General features: G+C 45.0%; 1 protein-coding gene across 2 annotated transcripts in view; it reads left to right on the top strand.

Annotated features, from left to right (window-relative positions):
• The window catches only part of SLC39A11 (solute carrier family 39, member 11), a 458,174-nt gene that overhangs the window by 138,192 nt on the left and 298,556 nt on the right, over positions 1-21,426 (top strand). For both annotated transcript variants that reach the window (XM_011935093.1, XM_011935156.1), the window contains exon 5: positions 14,195-14,318. In XM_011935093.1, coding sequence (XP_011790483.1) covers positions 14,195-14,318 — 124 coding nt within the window. The remainder of the gene's footprint in view (positions 1-14,194; positions 14,319-21,426) is intronic.

The following is a 21,426-nucleotide window of genomic DNA, read 5'->3' as shown; positions in this document are numbered from 1 at the left end:
GCTCTGTCATCCAGGCTGGAGTGTATTGGCTCAATCACAGCTCACTGCAGCCTCCACTTCCCAGGCTCAATCGATTTTCCCACCTCAGCCTCCTTGTTTCTCCTCCTTATAAGGACACTGGTCATATTGGATTAGGGTCCCAGTGACCTAATTTTAACTTAATTACCTCTTTGAGTGTCTCCAAATACAGCTACATTCTGAGGTTGTGGGAGTTAGGACGTACAAACTTTGGTGGCCAGGGACATGGCTCAGCCCCTGGGATGCTACCTGTCTGTTTCCATCACTGCAAGATATTGAGGAACAAATACAATCACAAGAGAAGGCATATTAGGATCTCAGCGTATTCAGACCAGAGGGTTTGTGCAGACTTGTTTTCTATCACTTTGGGGTTAATACCAAGTGTATTTGGTTTTTTTTTAATTGTACTTTAAGTTCTGGAATGCACGTGCAGAATGTGCAGGTTTGTTGCATAGGTATACACATGCCATGGTGGTTTGCTGCAACATCAACCTGTCATCTACATTAGGTGTTTCTCCTAATGCTATTCCTTCCCTAGCTCCACCCCCCGACAGGCCTCTGTGTGTGAAGTCCCCTCCCTGTGTCCATGTGTTCTCATTGTTCAACTTGCACTTGTGAGTGAGAACATGCGGTGTTTGGTTTTCTGTTCTTGTGTTAGTTTGCTGAGAATGATGGTTTCCAGCTTCATCCCTGTCCCTGCAAAGGAACTGAAATCATCATTTTTTATGGCTGCATAGTATTCCATGGTGTATGTGTGCCACATTTTCTTTATCCAGTCTATCATTGATTTGGGTTGGTTCTGAGTCTGCTATTGCGAACAGTGCTACAATAAACATACGTGTGCATGTGTCTTTATAGCAGATTGATTTATAATCCTTTGGGTATATACCCAGTAATGGGATTGCTGGATCAAATGGTATTTCTGGTTCTAGATCCTTGAGGAATCACCACACTGTCTTCCACAATGGTTGAACTAATTTACACTCCCACCAACAGTGTAAAAGCATTCCTATTTCTCTACATCCTCTCCAGCATCTGTTGTTTCCTGACTTTTAATGATTGCTTTTCTAACTGATGTGAGAATATCAAGCATATGTCTTTCCAGCCTTATCCGTTGTCCTAACACTGGGATTCCTCACCAGAAGGTGATGAGAACAGGCCTCCCAAGCCATCAGTCCACTCTGGTGGCTTGTGACTGTCTTCGGCTTGCTCTTTCATGCTGGCTCTTTTGTGCACACACTCTCTCCCTCTTGTTCCTGGAGTCAGGAAAAATCATTTTATGGTTGCCAGAGCTATGAAAAATGTTGATAAGCCATACTTTAACCTTTTTTCCTCAGCAGTGCTGAGATAAAGATCCCTTTTCCAGGATTGGTATAGAAGGGCTGGTGTACTTATTTTTATTTTTATAAATTGTGGTTAAGAAAAAGGAAGGGCTTTTTGTTGTCTGTTTTTTTTTTTTGAGACAGGGTCTCACTATGTTGCTTGGCAGGAGGACAGTGGTGCGATCATGGCTCACTGCAGCCTTGAGCTCTTGGGCCCAAGCGATCCTCCTGCCTCCCTAGTAGCTGGGACCACAGAGATGTGCCACTATACCCGCTTTTTAATTTAATTTAATTTTTTATTTTATTTTTGTAGAGAGGGGGTCTCACCATGTTGTTCAGGTTGGTCTCAAACTCCTGGGGTCAAGGGATTCTCCTGCCTCAGCCTCTCAAAAGTGCTGGGATTACAGGCGTGAACCATCATATCCAGCCTGAGGGCTGGGTTTTATAGAATAATTACCTTTTGGTTTTTATAATCTCTAGCCGGTGTGACTACAGGAGGCTATCTATCTATCTATCTGTCTGTCTGTCTATCTCTCTGTCTATCTATCTATCTACCTACCTACCTACCTACCTATCTACCTATCTATACAAGAAGCTACCTATCCATTCATCTATCTATGATAAATGCTACTGAATCATTTTTATCTATTTATCCATCTATCTATGAAAAATGCTACTGAATCATTTTTTAAGGATGGTAAACACAGACATTTATTTGTGAAAGTGATAGACATTTTGAGGCCAAGGGTTCCAGTGGCTTTTCCCCTGGATAAATACGATCATGCTCCTGTGTAAGGAGAAATATTTTGCTGAGTATTCTGCTCATTGAATACAGAATAGAATTGCATTGAGCACTGTTCCCTAAAAATTCATCTGCTGAGTATGAATAGGCTTTATATGTGGCCAAATAAGTATGGGCAATATAGGATTAAACAAAACCTTGTTCTTTACTGCGGGATTTCTCAGAATCTTTATCTGCTTATGACATAGACCTCACCAAACATGTTTGTCTGCAGAATCTTTCCTTTGGAGCATCTCACGAACCAGGGAACTCTGGGAAATTGTGGTTTAAGACAGAATGAGGCATTAAGGAGATTTTGTCCGTGTACAGAGGCATGCATGGACTCTTGGCTCCTACTTTAACCACTAGAGGCACAGAGAGTGGTGACTTAAATAGTTTTTGTTATTTTTGAACTTAGAAGAATCATTATTAGGTTCTCAATATTAGTATATATTAAAGAAAATTTCCGTAGGTTATTGGTGTACAACTGGCATTTGGTTACATGAGTAAGTTCTTTAGTGGTGGTTTGTGAGACTTTGGTGCACCCATCACCGGAGCAGTATACACTGCACCCTGTTTGTAGTCTTTTATCCCTCCTTCCTCTGCCACCCTTCCCCACAAGTTCCCAAAGTCCATTGTATCATCCTTATGCCTTTGTGTCCTCATAGCTTAGCTCCCACATATCAGTGAGAACATACGATGTTTGGTTTTCCATTCCTGAGTTACTTCACTTAGAGTAATAGTCCCCAATCTCATCCAGATCACTGCAAATGCTGTTAATTCAATCCTTCTTATGACTGAGTAGTATTCGATCGTATATATATATACACCACAGTTTCTTTGTCCACTCATTGATTCATGGGCATTTGCAGTTGTAAATTATGCTGCTACAAACACGCGTGTGCAAGTATCTTTTTCATGTGATGACGCCTTTTCCTCTGGGTAGATACCCAGTAGTGGGATTGCTGAATCAAATGGTATTTGTACTTTTAATTCTTTAAGGAATCCCCACACTATTTTCCATAGTGATTGTGCTAGTTTACATTTCCAGCAGCATTGTAGAAGTGTTCTCTGATCACCACATCTATGCAAATGTCTACTGTTATTTTATTTTTTTTATTATGGTCATTCTTGCAGGATTAAGGTGCTATTGCATTGTGGTTTTGATTTGCATTTTCCTGATCATTGGTGATGTTGAGCATTTTTTCATGTTTGTTGGCCATTTGTATATCTTCTTTTCCTTTTCTTTCTTTCTTTTTTTTCATTTAAGACAGAGTCTCGCTCTGTCCAGGCTGGAGTGCAGCGGCACAATCTCGGCTCACTGCAACCTCCGCCTCCCAGGTTCAAGCGATTCTTGTGCCTCACCCTTCGGAGTAGCTGAGATTACAGGTGCATGCCACCATGCCCTTCTGATTTTTGTATTTTTAGTAGAGATGAAGTTTCGCCATGTTGGCCAGGCTGGTCTCGAATTCCTGATCTCAGGTGATAGGCCTGCCTTGGCCTCCCAAAGTGCTGGGGTTGCAGGTGTAAGCCACTGTGCTGGGCCATCTTCTTTTGAGAATTGTCCATTCATGTCCTTAGCTCACTTTTTGATGGGATTGTTTGTTTTTTTCTTACTGATTGAGTTCATTGTAGATTCTGGGTATTGGTCCTTTGTCAGATGTATAGATTGTGAAGATTTTCTCCCACTCTGTGGGTTGTCTCTTTACTCTGCTGACTGTTCCTTTTGCCATGCAAAAACTCTTTAAGTCCCAGCTATTTATCTTCTTTTTTTATTGCGTTTGCTTTTGGGTTCTTGGTCTTGAAATCCTTGCCTAAACCAATGTCTGGAAGAGTTTTTCCAATTTTATTTTCTAAAATTTTTATAGTTTCACATCTTAGATTTAAGTGCTTAATCCATCTGGAGTTGATTTTTGTATAGGTGGGAGATGAGAATCTAGTTTCATTCTCCTATATGTGGTTAGCCAATTATCCCAGCACCATTTGTTGAAAAGGGTGTCCTTTCCCCACTTTATGTTTTTGTTGGCTTTGTTGAAGATCCATTGGCTTTAAGTATTTGCGTTTATTTCTGGGTTTTCTATTCTGTTCCATTGGTGTATGTGTCTATTTTTGTTGTTGTTGTTGAGGCGGAGTTTTGCTCTTTCGCCCAGGCTGGAGTGAAGTGGTGTAATCTCAACTCGCTGCAACCTCTGTACCCCACTGGGTTCAAGCAATTCTCCTGCCTTAGCCTCCCGAGTAGCTGGGGTTATAGGTGCAAGACACCACGCCCGGCTAATTTTTTTGTTTTTTTTGAGACAGGGTCTTGCTTTGTTGCCCAGGCTGGAGTGCTGTGGCACCATCTTGGCGCACTGCAACCTCCATTTCCTGGGTTCAAGCGATTCTCCTGCCTCAGCCTCTCAAGTAGCTGTGACTACAGATGTGCACTACCATGCCTGGCTAATTTTTATGTTTTTAGTAGAGATGGGGTTTTTTCCATGTTGGCCAGACTGTTCTCGAACATCTGACCTGAGGCGATCCATCTGCTTTGGCCTCCCAAAGTGCTAGGATTATAGGCATGAGCCACGGCACCTGGCTGAAATTTTAAAAAATCTGTAGAAAACTTTCAGACCTCGAAGAATGTATCCTTGGGTCCCCATTGGAGAAGCCCTGTTTTGGGTGATTGAGATTGAGTTTGTGGGTTTAAGCTAAAGCAATTGTTTCTAGTCTGGATCCATGGACAACTACAGGGAGTTCCTGGGGTTCTTCATGTTACACACAACATTTTGTATGTCTGTGCATCTGTATTGCAATAAATTACAAAACAGTCACAAATTTCCCCTGTCGGCATCCATACCTGACAATGTGACATTGCAGGTCCTCCCAACAAAAAGTACCATTGAGTCATCGACCCCTTCAATGTGGATACCCATTGACTTGCTTTGGCCAGTGGGATGATGCTTTGGCCTCTGTGATGCAGAGACTTGAAAAGCACTTGGCATTGGGTGCTGAGGTTAGCCTACGAATGAGCTCCATCTAGTCTGCTGGAAGATGACAGGCCCCACCAAGAAGAATCAGTGTTTTCCAGTCAATTCCTGACCAACTGCCTGCTGGCTGCCAGGTACATGTGCCATCTTAGACCATCCAGCCCCAGGATGAGCCACCAGCTGACCTCAGATGTACCAGTGAGCCCAGGTGGGTGAGCAGCCATGCCCAGTTGGCCATAGAACAATAATAACTGGCAGTTTTTTTAAACCACTAAGGTTTGGGGTGTTTTGCTACCTAGCAATAGTTGCATGATACATACACATTTTTAGGAAAGAGAAATTGTGGCTTTTGATGGATTTTTGAAGGTATCTAATATCCTCCAAATGGATAACATAGGTCAGAAAAACTTTATTGAGAAACACCAGCTGGAGGTTCTCAGTCTGTTGAGAAGCTAGAAAAAGCTCAGAGTGGATTATATGGGTGCATTTTAATAAACTCTAGGACTAAGTCTAGGATTAGATTAAGAGTGTTGGATAATCATGGAGGATTAGAAAAGAAATCCTTCATTATACGTCAGTTACTTGTGTTCCTTCAGATTTCTATTACTGTTTTAAGGAAAATGATATTTTTGAGCTAAAAGAAAAAGCATAATACTTTGGAAAACTCTGCCAAGCCCTATCTCTCTGTCAGCTGTGCTAGCAGGAGCCCTAGCTCTTTGGAATACAAGCTCAGGGCTGCTTACCTGGAATGGCTGCTGGAGGGCTCTCTGCAGATTCTCATAGAACTGTATCTCTGCAGAGCTGTGTAATGCTTTAAAATCTGTTTTTATGTGGGTAAATACGCTTGATTATGAATAGAACTTTGGCATCAGGACTTGGAAAAGGTTTTGTCTCTTACAAGATAGTTTGAGTAATGGTGTACTTATGTAGCTTAAATATAGCTAGAAGTTCGTAATTAACTTCCACCGTTGTGAAGCTTCATGGTAAGGTCATGAAGGAGATGGGGAGGAAGCTGGAAGATATGGCATTGGAGGGATCATGGGCTTCAGGGTGGAAAGATCTTATCTTAAAAAGGAGTGAGCTAGGCTGTCCCACTCTATTTCTGCCAGAAAGGGGGATGGAGATGGAAGCTTTCAGTGGAGAGTCACAGGATAGATATCTACCCGTCCTCATGTGGTCGCAGGGCTGATACTGATTATCTTAATCATCAAGAGGATAGACAGCAGGGGTGGATGGAACCTCACGCTGTTTGGCATTAGCTAGAACATCTTTAATTCTTTTAAGCCTTTTCTTCCCCTCTCTGCACCAGTCCTCTCTTTTCTCAGGGCCTAACCACTTGTGGTTACCCTAGATCGGTATGTTCTGTATTATGCAACATTTTCCACTTATTTTGGAGCCGCTGTCATTTAGTTCATTCAGGTAAATTAGTTGAATTATTGAACACAGACCATGTGCTGGGCGCTGACAGTAGGGCCGCGAGACACAGCTGCCATTTTGAGCCTCATGGCTTTGCGATAGTTAAGAAAACTGAAAAGTCAGCTGGGTGCAGTGGCTCACACCTGTAATCCCAGCACTTTGGGAGGCTGCGGAGAATGAATCACTTGAGGTCAGGAGTGTTAGACCAGCCTGGCCAGCATGGTGAAACCTCATCTCTACTTTAAAAAAAAAACAAAAAAAAACATTAGCCAGACATGGTGTTGCACACTTGTAGTCTCAACTACTCGAGGGGCTGAGGCAGGAGAATTGCTTGAACCTGTAAGACGGAGGTTGCAGTGAGCCGAGATTGCACCACTGCACTCCATCTTGAGCGACAGAACAAGACTGTCTCAAAAAAAAAAAAAAAAGAGAACTGAAAAGTTAAAGCCTATTCAGGGTGCCAGGGGAGAATGGAAGGGAGTGCATTTGATCCATACTAGGTTGGGTAAATCTAGGAAGGCTTCCTGGAGGAGGGAGCTCAGGCTTCTTTGGCCAAGATTTAAAAACCTCAAGTATAGAATAATTCAAAGCTTGAAAACCTGCCTTGCTGTCCACTGATTGGATGTAGCATTATTGCTATAAGAGGAATGAACTGAAGCCGAGTTAGAGGTAAAATCCTAGTGCTTTGGACAAGGCAAGAATTGCATTAAAAAACCAGGAGGGCCCAAGTACTTAAGCTGTGATCCTCCTTGTCTTTAGGGATTCTGACTGTGGCCCATGATCCCTGAATATATAGGTTAACCTGGGCAAAGAAGGCAGCAGTGACCTGCCTGATACCCGAGGCAGGACTGTACCCTCTGCCTCAGTGTCTGTGCCACTCCGTGTCCCTGTTTGCTTCTTAGCTGGCTGCTCATCACCGGGAGCCAGCCTGGCCCTGGGCAGCCGCCTGCTGCCGGGCTCCCGAGGAGAGAAGGTCATCTGTTATGTAAGCACCATCCATATTCTGACTGTTGATCAGGGGCGACATTTAATTTTTTTTCCATTATGTGGAATAATTTAAAAGATTGTATTACGAGTGTCATTATTATGGCAACTTCTCAGTAATAAAAACAGCATCAATTATTGAATGTTGCCTTGTGTGTCTGGGGTTAAGTGAGGATGGCAGGAGGCAGAGGCTGGGGAATGGGAGGAGGCAGTGCCTATGCTGGGCCCCAGGCAGGCCACCCACCAGCCCCTTCCCTGGCAGCCACAGGTCCCGAGTCCCTGGGGTGGTTCCTCTTGAGATCCCTGTACCCTTCTTCACTGGCGTGTAACTCTTGGCCTCCATGTAGCTGTGGCTGGCAGGGGGCACCAGTTAATCCCCTGACCTTGCCCTTGGCCCTTCCTCAGGGAGCTCTGACTTGTTGACAAGCTTCAATTACAGAGACTGCCTCCCTCAGATCACTTGAGGTCAGGAGTTTGAGACCAGCCTGGCCAATATGGTGAAACCCCGTCTCTACTAAAAATACAAATATTAGCCAGACATGGTGGCGGGCACCTGTAATCCCAGCTACCTGGGAGGCTGAGACAGGAGAATCACTTTAATTAGGGAGGCAGAGGTTGCAGTGAGCCAAGATCACACCACTGCACTCCAGCCTGGGCAACAGAGTGAGACTCCATCTCTCAAAAATAAAAATAACAAATGCAGAATTTACAAAAATGAAGAGACTGCCCTCCATGGGCCAGCGAAGTACGGGGCCATCACAGCCCTTGTTGAATGAAACCTCAGAAAAAAATGAGCAGAGCTCCCGGATCCTGAATCCATGTGATAGAAGGTGTGTGCGGGTTTGGTGGAAGTCAGGTTTGCCTCCCAGATGCTGGCAAGCATCACACGTTGCTCTACTTTGCCATCCTCAGACATGGTTGTTCATAGCAATGACTCACCCCAGAGAGGAAGAACCAGAGAGGAGGTGATGGGACTTAAGTCCTGTTGAAGGTTGGTACTGGGACTTCGGGCAGATGCACCAAGCTGCTTGCAGCAAGTTTTGAGGGCTGCAGGGTCTGCAGTGCTAGGACACCCAATGTGCTTTGCAGAGGGGGGCCTTAGTTCGCCCTTGTAGACTTAATATGCAGACAGCTCTGTCCCTTCACTGATGCTCTGGCCTGTTTCTCAGGTGACTTGTTTCTTTTTGGGGAATCTGGAGCCATCAGCCACCAGCAGTTGCTCTCCTGCCTGGGACAGCAGGCGACACTGCACAGCCCCAGGATTTTATTTCTCGAAGGAGATGTATGTATTGTTTTGTGAAGCCTTTCTGGTTTCACAAAGGCATATTGCAGGGCTGCTTCCCTACCTCCTGCCCGCCTCTCCTCCTTCACATTATTTCATCATCTTTCTTTTCTTTTCTCTCTACTTCCTCTCTTTTTTTTTTTGTTTTTTGTTTTTTTTTTTTTCTGGAAAGTGCTATCCTTCTTCTCCAGCTCCTGCCTTTCTGCATGGCCTTTCCAAAGTGGGTGGAAGTTGCGCTGTTTTTTCTGAGCCAGAGATTGGCCCCACACCAAGAAGAAGAATCATTATGATAATAATTCCATCCTAAGAGGACGGGAGTCTCAGGTTCCGTGGTCCTGGGTGGTGGGTGGGTGGTACCTCGTGCCTCCATTAGCCCACGCCCTGCTTTCGGTACAAGCTGGATTTGGAGTGGATGGGGATGCGGGAAGAAGGACAGGGAAAGGGACTCAGGAGAGGGAACAATGGAGAAGGAGAGGGGGTGACCTTGCAGCTGGAGAAAGAGCCCTTATATTTGACACTTGACATTTGGGAGCTGCAAGGTGACATAGCACACTTGAACTATTCAAAGCCCTGGAGGCCTACCTGAAGCACTGTGTGTTGTGGAGACTGGAAAGAGTGACTCACTGACCCTCTGATGGGCAGCAGAGCAGACTGTCGGGGCTGCTGTGGAAAGTCAAGAACAGCTTGCAGTGGTCACGTGTTTGCCCTAAGAAGGATCACGCTCGCACTTTGCCAACCTTGCAGGGTTACAAGGATTGAGTGAGGTAATGTGGATAGAAAGGCATTGCAGAGATGGAAAAACCAAATCAAACCAAACAAACCAGAAATGTAAAGAACAGTATCAAGTAAAGAAGAGAGGGATATAGAGAAGGAATTTCTCCCTGAGGACCTTGGTTCCTTCTGCGCAGGCCAAGGCTGTATTTATTTAAGGCTTCCTGGTAAACAGGTCCAGTGCCCCCCACCTGCAGTCCCCATGCCCAGTGAGCAGATGGGGCTCCATGGCGGGGTGGGGGGAGGCGGTGGCGTGTCAGCCCAGCAGGTTGAGAGCCACTTTGCCACAGCAGGACTTCTGAGTTTTCCCCACCACCAGGGACACGATGATAAAGCTAGCAAAGCAGAGCTTGGCATCTCCCTCCACGCTGTTTCTTGAAATTCAGAGGGATGTATTCCTCTTCCCTATCAATAACTGAGAGTTGGGGGAATGTTGAGAATCCTGAAAAGGTGTCGAAAAAGAGCCCTGGGAGGCCAGTGCCTGGGATCAGAGGCGTGTGGAGGTGTTGCCAGGTGTGGAGATAGCGAAGGAGCTGTCCTTGGCGTTACTCCGGAGATACTCTCTGCAGCTCCCACGCCGCATAGCTGACCCTGGTTGTTCTGAAGGCTAAATGTTGGATGGAGCCCATGGGGGAAAGAGGAGGTACAGGTGGGAGTGGGTACAGGTGGGGATACTGGATCTCTGTCTAGCTTTTAAAAGGGCAGCTTCTAAGTGACGTTAGGGTGGGATTTTCTTAGTGCCCTCTCCCTGCCCCTAAAACACTGAAATAAAGCAATGCAACCCACAAAGATTGATAGAAAGGCGGAAGGAGTTGGGGGGAATAGGGAGTCAGTGTTTGGGCAAAGACCTGAAAGGGAAGAACAAACACCATCTTCCCACAAAGACCTCTCTCGGCATCTTCCCTAAAGGAACGCTCCATCTTTACAGTTAATAATGGGCTAGTACATGTAAAATGCTTGGAACATTGCCTGGCACAAACCAGAACCCAGCCTGTATCATATGGGCTGGGTTCTGGTTTGTGCCAGGCAATATTCTAGGATGGCTGTGAATTACAGATATGGCTTATTTTTCTTTTGGCATTATCACTACCTGGCGCTCTTGTTTTTTAGTTTATTATGATGGGTTTATTATCTGTCTCTTGAAGGAGAATGTAGGATTCCTGAGGATAGGAGACATGGCTTTTTTGAATTGCCAGTACCCGGAGCAGCTCTGATACAGAGTTGACGCTTAATAGAAATTTATGGAATGCATGAAGGTGGGCACGGAGTCTTCCTAGAGAAACTAGCAAAATTCTTCTCTTTACAGTAAAAAGAGGGTATGTGAGTTTCCAGCATTACAGGGAGCTGTGGCGTCCTGACTGATCATCTGAATTCTTTCTAAAGCAGGTATCTTAAGCTCAGCACTATAGACATTTTGCTGGCTTTTTTTTTTTTGCGACAGGGTCACTCTCTGTTGCCCAGTCTGGAGTGCAGTAGTGCAGTCTTGGCCCACTGCAGCCTCACCTTCCTGGGCTTAAGCAGTCCTCCTGCTGCAGCCTCCCAGGTAGCTTGGGACTACAGGCATGTGCCATCATACCTGGCTAATTTTTTTTTTTAAGAAATGGGGCCTCACTATGTTGCCCAGGCTGGTCTCGAACTCCTGGACTCAAGTGATCCTCCTGCCTTGGCCTCCAGAAGTGCTGGGGTTATAGGCATGAGCCACTGTGCCTGGCCCTGGCTCATTCTCTGTTGTGGAGGCTGTTCTATGCATTGTTGGATGTTTCATAGCATCCATGGTCTCTACCCACTAATGATACCAGCAGCATCCTCAGGCCCCCAGTTATGACATTCCAAAATGCCCAGTGCTCAATGTCCTCTGGGTTGCAGGGGACAAAAATCACATAATCGAAAACAAATGTTCTAAATGAAAACCAGGGTCTCTGCAAGCTGCACCTTACCAGATGGGCTTCAATCAAATACACAGTTGCAGCTTAAAGCATATTAATGCTGTGGCGTTTCTGCTGTAATGAAATGGTTCTCCCTCTATTCCTTCCCCCAGTTACGCATCAATCACATTATAAAAAGAAAGAAGACGAAGGAAAATCAGCTGACATACTTTCATAGTGAAACGTATCTTTTATTGCTGCAGTGATTCCTCGGATGTCAGCAGGAGATGTAGAATTAGAAATAATTAAAGCATATAAACAAACAAAGAGCTGTGACTCCATGGCCTGTGGCATATCACACAGACACCGGGTGTCAGCAGGGTTAGGGAGGGTGGTTTCTGAAGAGGCAGAGACTGGCCTTCCCAAAGCCTCTCTGTTCCCAGGATTCTGGCCATCTGTAGGTCTACCTTGACCGTGATACTGCAGGGCAGCTGCCTCTATGTGACAGAAGAGGTGGATACCCAAAGGGGCCTGAAAACTTGTACAAGGGTAGCTCAAAGAGGGGCAGGAGGCTTTTTTGGGGGTTTAGTTTAAACAAAGTTAAATGGGGGTGTTGGCACCTTTCTTAAAGGATGTTCATAGAGGACATTGCAAATAAATGATGACAATAGTGATGTCTAGACAAATGAGAACAGATGGGAGGAAGGGCTTGTGTGTTCATTTTCAACATTTGGTTGGAAGCAGATAATGAAATAAAGGTTCTGAATCATTAGGTTCTGTTTCTTAACTCTGATCATGACAATGAAAAAAGATGTGTGTGTGTGTGTGTGTGTCAGTCAGTCACAGCAGCCTGGTATCCCTTTTGTGAGATTCCTTCATGAAAGGAACTAATCCAAGAAAATTGTTTTAGTATTTTTTTAAATAAATAGATGCATTTGTGTGATTAGATTATAAGCTCTCTCCTCTCCTGTATTAGAGACACATATTTTAAACGAAAACTTCTGTTTGTTTGGACCGATTTTTGCTTGGTGCTGTGGCCTGAAAACGTTTGCGTCCCCTCAGGATGCCTATGTTGAAATCCTAACCACTGCAGTGATTGTATTAGGAGGCGGGACCTTTGGGTGATCATTGGATTAAGGGGATAGAACCCTCATGAGTGGGATTAATGCCGTAATAAAAGATGCGTGAAAGAGACCCATTGCCCCTTCCATAGTTAGCCTGTGCTGTCGTGAACCAAGAAGCAGGCTCTCACCAGTCACTGACTCTGCTGCTACCTTGATTGGAATTTCCTGCCTCCAGTAACTGTGATACATTTCTGTTGTTTAAAAGCTGGCTGGGCACAGTGGCTCACACCTGTAATCCCAGCACTTTGGGAGGCCGAGGCAGGTGGATCCCTTGAGGTCAGGAGGTCGAGACCAGTCCGGCCAACATGGTGAAACCCTATCTCCAGTAAAAACGCAAAAATTAGCCGGGTGTGGTGGTGAGCGCCTGTAATCCCAGCTACTCAGGAGGCTGATGCAGGAGAATTGCTTGAACATAGTGGGGCGGAGGTTGCTGTGAGCTGAGATCGCACCACTGCACTCCAGCCTGGGTGACAGAGTGAAACTCTGTCAAAAAACAAAACAAAACAAAACAAAAGCTGCCCAGTTGATAGTATTTTATTTTATGGCAGGCTGAACGGACAGAGACACCTAGTTTTCAAGAAATATCTACTATTTTTTGCTGATTGAGATGATTCTGCCTCCCTTCCCTTGGCTTTGAGGCATTTGGGTGAAAGTGGAGGTGCTTGTGTAGTTGGTTGAGTCTCTCCTCTGCCTCGTTGTTCCTGTTGAGATCCTGTGCATCTGTAAGTGGTCAGCGGGGTTGGGGCTTCCAGATGATGCCTTTGGAAGAGAAGCTTACCACCCCATTATGGGTCCATTTATTTACTCCTAAGCGGAACACAAGCTTCAGAAGAGAGCTGTGTCTCGTTCACTAGCCACAGAGTTGGCAGTTAATTAATATTTGTCAAATTAACGTGAGGATCAAGTGGACGATTTTGCCTGGTTAATGAGAAACGGTCAAACTGATCAGTGCTTAACGAGTTAGGATAAAGCAGAAGAATGACATGATTGTTTTAAGGTCCTCTGGATTAACTCTAAATATGTGTGCATTGTCTGCAACTCGCACTGCTTCCTTCCTTTGAGATGCTTTTGTTTGGATCTCCTCTTTTGATCTCGTAAGACACATGAAGATGTGGAGATGGTGAATTCCTAAATAAGTTGACCGTGGTTCCTATGCTGAGGCTGCCATTCATGTGAACCTGCCATACGGACGTCTTTTGATAGATCAGGAACCAACTTTTTTGCTCACTTGCCTGGCGGTGACGGCGCTTGCAGTGGGGTTTTGTGTGTGTGCCGCAATGATGCTTGCAGTGGGGTTTTGTGTGTGTGCGGCACTGATGCTTGCAGTGGGGTTTTGTGTGTGTGCGGCAGTGATGCTTGCAGTGGGGTTTTGGTGTTTGAGCCCCAGTCTTTCCTGGTATATATTTTCCCCATTTTTAGGATCAGCACTGACTTTTTAGATTGTGTTGTTTTTTTCTTTTTTTGTAACCACTGAAGTCCTATACCTGGAAAGTTCGTCATCTTCCCGAAGACACAGCTTGGCCTGGCAACTGGGTTGGCCGGAGGACTGGCTCAGGTGTGGTGGTCTTGGTAGAGATCGGCAAGTTGCCTCGGTGCCCGTGAGCCAGAAGCATCTGGGGAATTAACATAGTAGTGGTGCTATAGTGATGTTACTGCTTCTTGTTTCAGGGTGCAGCAGAAGACCCCCAGACGGCCCTGGCACTGAACTTCGGCTCTACATTGATGAAGAAGAAGTCTGATCCTGAGGGTCCCGCGCTGCTCTTCCCTGAGAGTGAACTTTCCATCCGGATAGGTAGAGCTGGGCTTCTTTCAGGCAAGCTCTTTGCTGCAGACGCTGAGCTGAGTCAGGCAATGTGGACGTGGGGGCTGGTGATAGGATGAATAGTGAGAGAAATGCCAGGCACTGTCCTGTCCCTCTGAATCACTCACCCTACGACTGCTGGAGCTAAACTGGCATCTGGCCCAGAACCTTCATTTCTCATTTGTTGTCCAAACCACATGCTTAGTCTGTAGGAGGTAACGGTACCTATTGATCATATTTTCAACTTGCACAGGTGGACAGAGGGGTCACTCTGATGGTGACGGGGCTTGAACTCTGAATACTCCTTTTCATTTGTGTTGTAGTTTACATCTTTTTGATTTACCTGGGGAGACTGCTGTGGATTTTTTTTTTTTTTTTCTTTTTCGAGATGGAGTCTTGCTCTGTCGCTCAGGCTAGAGTGCAATGGCGCGATCTCGGCTCACTGCAACCTCCACCTTTCAGGTTCCAGGGATTCTCCTGCCTCCGCTTCCCAAGTAGCTGGGACTACAGGTCCACGCATGGCTAATTTTTTGTACTTCTAGTAGAGATGCTGTTTCACCAGTTTGGCCAGGCTGGTCTTGAACTCCTGACTTCAGGAGATCTGCCCGCCTTGGCTTCCCAAAGTGCTGGAATTACAGGCATGAGCCACCGCACCCGGCCAACTGTGAATGTTTATCTCACTGATTCAGTTTGGAGCCAGAAAAGCTAAAGACGCTGATGGCATAGTCATGTCTTTTCTCAGAGTTAGAGGGAACGCATCCCTCAATAGGAATCAGATAGCAATTACTGAAGCTCAGTGGGGAGAGAGGCAGAATGGCTGTTGTCCTTTGAGAAGTCGTTGAAGAAGGAATGCAATACATTGTTTTCCAACCTCACGGTCAGACCCTCTCCTTCTTGCCCCTCATTGTTTACTAAGGACACTTGGCTAGTTTAAGGGCCAAGGAGCATGAGGAGAGTTGGATGCCTTTTTTTCCCCTTTGGATTTATGTAAGAAGTTCCCTCATTTAATCCTGCAAGACCCTGGGGACGAAAACCATGCCAAGATGCTGTGGAGAATGGGCCCCTCCTCACTTATGTGGAGCGCTCTCCTGAGTGAATTAAAGAAAAACAAATTGGTGACCGGTCACTGTGTTCACAGGAGTCATTACAGGGAGAACAGTCCTTTCCCATTTCCATGCTGGCATTTTAATTGGATCTTTTTGCCATCTCTATGCTAAGATGATCTCTAGCCCTTAGGGAGAGCAAATGTACAAAAGTTACAGCTATGCTGCAACCAGGGCTCTGATATCTGTGTTCAGATTATGTACTGCATGAATTATTCATGGAGAACTCAAATGTCTTCTCCACTTGGGTTAATCCTCACTGCCTCCCACAGCTTCCTATGTGGGATGGAACCAGGAAGTAAAAATTTCATCCAATGTGAGCTTGAAAGATAGAGGGTTAGAACGACAAATCTTCCTCCTCCTGCCTCCAATCACACTTGTCACTTTTACTTATCAGAACGCCTTAGGTGTCATCTTCTCTTTTTACTGGAACATAGTCAAGGACTGTCTGGTGACACAGTAGAGCACTGTATTCAAGTAAAACTTGTCATTTTTCATGCTGAGTCCTGAACACAAGGCCACAGGCCTTTTCTGTCTATTTTCACTAACGTAACTGCGCTGGGCTCCTGGGTGCCCCTTTGAAGACCTTACAATCCTGATTCTGAGCCTTCTTTAGGGTATAAAAGTTGGCCAGGCTTTATCCGATTTTTTTATCTTCAGGGCCATGGGCTGGTGGGTCGGGGGAAGGTGGTGCAGTGAATTCAGTGCCTGTCAGTCAAAAAAGGTAAACATTGGCAAACCCTTAGATGGACATTTTCCAGTGGAGCCACAGCCAGGGACAGGGTCAGGGGAGTTGGCTCTGCAGAACAGCCTCTGGGGACTGCTGGGTCTTGGCCAACCCAGAGTTATGTGGTATGTGGTGGGGGAGTGAGGTGTGTGGGAGGGAGATGTAATCCTGTCCCCCTGCTCCAGAACACTAGGCACTAGGCACAGCCTGTTACCAGGTTACCAAGTAACCCTTGTAACCGTTGCTAGCTGTTCAGCTACAAAGGCAAATGCAGGCTCTTGGGGAAGCACAAAGATGATCTCCCAGCCATCTCTTGAAAGGTTGCTGTTCTTCTCACCTGGACACACCTGTGGGTGTCAGGCAGCTGAGGACTCCAGAACTAATAATGGCTATTTGATGACTGGCTTCATGCAGATGGAGCCTGAATATGTATTATTTGTACCATCTGGATTTGCCCTTAAGCTTGCTGTAAATGGAGCAAGGAGATTGGTTTAATGGGTATTTAGTGAATAACATTAGCCTTTAAAACATAATATTGGTGCTGCTGTTGTAACGTCCCATAATTGGTTCGGCCAGAGGAAGAGCTAGAAAGGCCACACTCTGGGAGAGGAGTTCAGCTGCTCTGAGGAGCAGCAGCAGTGATGGCAGCCTGAGCTGGGAAAAGCATTTATGAGATTCTTTCCTATTTATGTCTTAGTGTGCAATGTTTTCTGATTTCAGCTATTCTCAAGGCTGGGGATATTTTGGGACTTAGGTAGACCAGAAGAAGTTCCTTTAAATCTATCAGTCTCTCTTTCTTACATTCTGTCTCCCATCCATTCATCCATCCATCCATCCATCCATCCATCTCCAGTTAGCTTTCTTTTAATTAAAAATATAATGACATGGGTTAAAAGTAATTTTCCTTCCACCATCAAATCCCTTATGGTCCAGTCCCCCCATCTCAGACACAAACATCGTTTCTAGTTTCTTGTGCATCCTTTCAGAATTATTATGTTTATATAATCACACCTGACCCATTGTTTGGTATTGTGTATTTTTGCACCCTTGGGTATTTGTTTCCTGTGGCTCTCATAGATCCATCCCATTCTTGTTGTTGGCCATGATGCTACCTAATTAGCCCCCTCTGGATGCCCATGAGGTTAATTCTGAGGCTTTGCTATTACAAAGAATGTGGCATAGAGCATTTTAGTATCTACATCTGTCTGGACAGTTATATTGTTGAGTAAATTCTAGAAATCAGGCCAGGAGTTCTTTATATTTGGGCTCCATGCATGAGTACCAAAGGGCTCACGAGCCTCTTGACATTTTATGCAAAGTGTGTATGTGTGTGTGTGTGTGTGTGTGTTTGAAAGGCAAGGAGACTATAAGTTATATTTCATCGCACCCCAGATGGCTCCATACCCCCAGTGTTGTTCAAGATCTTGGGCTTCTCTGTGTCAGTTGTCCCCACTCAGCTGTCAAGTTGAGCTTTTTTTCTTTTCTTCGTAGCATCCTATGTAGGCTAAAGAGAAGGTAGTTAAAAGTGAATCAGTTGATTCGCTTACTAATTGTTAATTGCCTCATTTAAATATGCAGTATGTTCTGGGGGAGGAAGTTGAAATGTTACCAAACATCAATGGGCTTGCTGCCCGACGCACACAGAGGCCAATACCATGGCACTGGCTTTTGAGAGAAGAACAGCTTTATTGGGAGTCAAGTCAACTGGCAGGGAGACAGGAGGGAATGCCCAAATCTCTCTCCTTCAGCTAGGGGTTGGGTTGGGTTTTATAAACATAAGTAATGAGGTGTGATCTGATTGGATCTTGCAATGAGGTGATGTTAGGAGGCATTATCTGATTGGATCCTGCCATGGGGTGATGCCAGAGTTCAATCTGATTGGATCCTGGATCTGGTCATGTGGTGTCTGCTTCTTAATTCAGTCCCACTCCTCTGTCCCAGCACTTAGGTTCCCCCTGCGGTTTTACACTTGGTTCATCTGGGCATGCTGAGGTTACATGACCTGAGGGTCCATGGCAACTGAAAAGCAGCTCACAGCTTTGTGACATAAAAGTTGAACCAGATTGGTCTGATGCAGTTATAGATACTCTTCACTAGTGAACTTTGTCATCACTATCATTGTTGGTGAATTTCATTGGTCTATTAGCATAGGAGAATTGCCTATCATTTTGTGTATCTGTGGAAAGACCAGGAGAAGGCATTATTTTCTGGTAGAGCAAGAGGTGGATTTACTTTAGGAGATTATTCAGTTGTGAGGTGCCATCTGTGCATTTTCTGTAAATCTTTCCGAAGTGTTGGGGGAAAAAGTGAATGGGTACTCAAGTCAGGGAAGCGTAAGCCGTACAACACTCAGGTAAGAAACAGATTTTTCTCTTAATGTCCTATTCTTATAGGAAAATTCACTTGGCAATAAGAATTCTACCTACACGGCCTTGCAGATCTGATGCAATTATCGAAGCCATGTTTTGCAAAATGAAACTGATGCCAAGCGGATTATAGATTATAGAACTGCTGTCGCTGGCCATTAGCTAAGTGTCTTTGTTTTCTACTCTAAAATCTTGAATTCCTTATTGGTTCTGTGTCTGATTTGCTGTGTGGCACTCTTCCTGCGGAACAGGTCTTGCAGGAGATGATTTTCCTTTCCAGCTCAAGCTTCCCAAGTGCCCATTCCCAGATCAGCAACCCCAGGGCTTGTCCTGTTCGGAACATGATGGAGTTCAGGTGCTCTTTGATCCCCTTCCTCCACCTCAAGACACTCTCTCTTCTCCAGGTATCTCAGTGTCCTCTTTTAGTCTTGTATTTGGAATCATCCCTTTCTCTCATTTTCCCTGTTAAACATCCTCCCTGAGGTGCCTCTGGAAAAAGATTTGATGAACTGAAGAACAGGGAGGTATTGGCCATTGACTTCATGTTTTATTACTGCTTATGTATTTGTCTGTTGACTGGGAACGGTTTCTCTAGTTCAGCAGTGAACCCAATAGGTGGGTTTTCACACTGGCTAGCCTCTGGAGGATTGCATTTTTAGACATAACGATTGGGGCTTAGGGAGGGTAGCCAGGCTGTGTGGGATGCAATGTCTTCTCTGAAGCAGCTGGTTCTCGCTATAAGCTCAGCCACATACATTCCACTCCCAATTTTCCTTGGCACTAAAACTGCTTGGAATAGCCTAAGCCTAGGGAAGCAAAGAGGACTAATTTAAACAGCTTCACGGTTCCTGTTACCTTTCTTTTTCTGTATCTTGTAACTTTCTGTGTCTTCCTGAAGGACATGTTCCTTTTGTCACTGATATTTCCAGTCCAATTTAGTGATCTTAAATTTGATCAAGAGTGAGGTGTAACTCCTAGGAGAAACTCTGAGTGTTTATAACTAGGTTTCCAAAATAATGTGTTTAGGGAAGTCTCTGAGGTGTTATTAATTCCGACTTTTTATTGGTAAGATCTTTAAAAATGAAAGAATATTTTCACAGTAGTTCATGAAGATATAATTTCTTGGCATGTGGTTTTGGCAATTAGAGTTTTTTAAATTTATGTTTTTTCCCTGTACCTGCTTGGTTAGGGGAGAGTTTAAAATCTTGTCCTGGCCCAATTGAGAAGAGTTATCTAGGAACTGAAAAATAGGCAGGCCCTGGCTGCTACCTTCTTTCTGGGCTAAGACCTGTAACCTGGGTTTCTTCATTTAAAGTGTGAGAATGCACCTGTAATCCCAGCACTTTGGGAGGCTGAGGCGGGTGGATCACCTGAGGTCAGGAGTTTGAGACCAGCCTGGCCAACACGGTGAAACACCCTGTCTCTACTTAAAAAAAAAAAAAAAAAAAAATTAGCCGGGCATGGTGGCACATGCCTGTAATCCCAGCTACTTGGGAGGCTGAGGTAGGAGGAGAATCACTTAATCCCAGGAGGTAGAGGCTGCAGTGAGCTGAGATGGTGCCACTGCACTCCAGCCTGGGCAACAGAGTGAGACTCTGTCTCAATAAATAAATCAATAAATACACAAATAAATAAATAGTGAGAAGGAAGCAAACCAGCAGTTAAAATGTGCCACACAAAAGTATTTTGCAGGAGGGCAAAGGGCTCAATAATAATAACTGCCAGGAGGTTTTTTGCATCTGGATATTAAATAAAATAAACAATGCAGAAATACCTTGTTGGACAGGGCTCTGTGCAGACGGCATGAGACTGTTAGTGTCCTAGCTCGTGGGAACATTATCAGGGTGGGTACAGTTTATAGAGTCTTCTGCTTCTGAAGAGGGTTCTATTTGGGCCTAATATGGAGCACTCAAATAGCACTTCATCTGCTTCTGCCTTTAAAAAAAAAAAATCACAGTTCTGATTTTCTAAGCCAGGCAGTAATTTCAGAGCAAACTTTCATGTGACATGAGGCTAGAGGCAATTTGGCACTTACATGTGTTTGCTAGGGCTGCCGTAGCCAAAATATAACAAACCGGTGGCTTAAACTGCAGAAATCTATTTTTTTCACAGTTCTGGAGGCTGGAAGTCCAAGACTAATGGTTGGCAAGATTGGTCGATTTCTTCTGAGGCCTTTCTCCTTGGCTGGTAGATGGCCGTCATCTCCCTATGGCTTCACTGGTCTGTCTTTTTGTCGAGACAAGGTCTCACTGTCTCACCCGGGCTGGAGTGCAGTGGTGCGATCATGGCTCACTGTAGCCTCAACCTCCTGGGCTCAAGCTATCCTCTCACCTCAGCCCCCTGGGTAGCTGGGACTACAGGAGTGTGCCACCGTGCCTGGCTGATTTTTGTATTTTTTGTAGAGATGGCATTTTGCCATATTGCCCAGGCTGGTCTTGAACTCCAGGGCTCAAGCTATCTACCCACCTCGGCCTCCCAAACTGTGGTCTTTCCTCTGTGCCTGTCGGTGTCCTCATCTCCTTTTTGTATAAGGACACCAGTCATATTGGATTAGGACCCACTCGAATGACCTCATTTTAATCTTACTAACGTTTTAAAGATCCTATCTCCCTTACAGTTACATTCTTAGGTACTGGGCGTTAGGACTTCAACATAGAAATTTGAAGGACATGATTCAGGCCATAGCCACACTGAACAATTTTTTGAGAAGTTGTCTTCCATGGATAGTACTCAGCTTCAAGAAATTCCAGGTGGCAGGAGAAAGGAGTTCTCTTTGTTTCTGTTTTGTAGATTCTCTCCCTGCATGGCTGCCTCCTTACCTTAGCCTCATACCTGCATGGGCTGGGAACGCAGAATATGCAGGATAAAAAAATAGTAGAATGAAGTTGAAACATTACTCAAAG

The sequence above is a fragment of the Colobus angolensis genome, unplaced genomic scaffold, assembly GCF_000951035.1.
Source record: "Colobus angolensis palliatus isolate OR3802 unplaced genomic scaffold, Cang.pa_1.0 Scaffold1, whole genome shotgun sequence".
NCBI classification, from domain to species: Eukaryota; Metazoa; Chordata; class Mammalia; order Primates; family Cercopithecidae; genus Colobus; species Colobus angolensis.
Note: the sequence above shows the minus strand (reverse complement) of the source record. Positions and strands in the feature narration are given on the sequence as shown.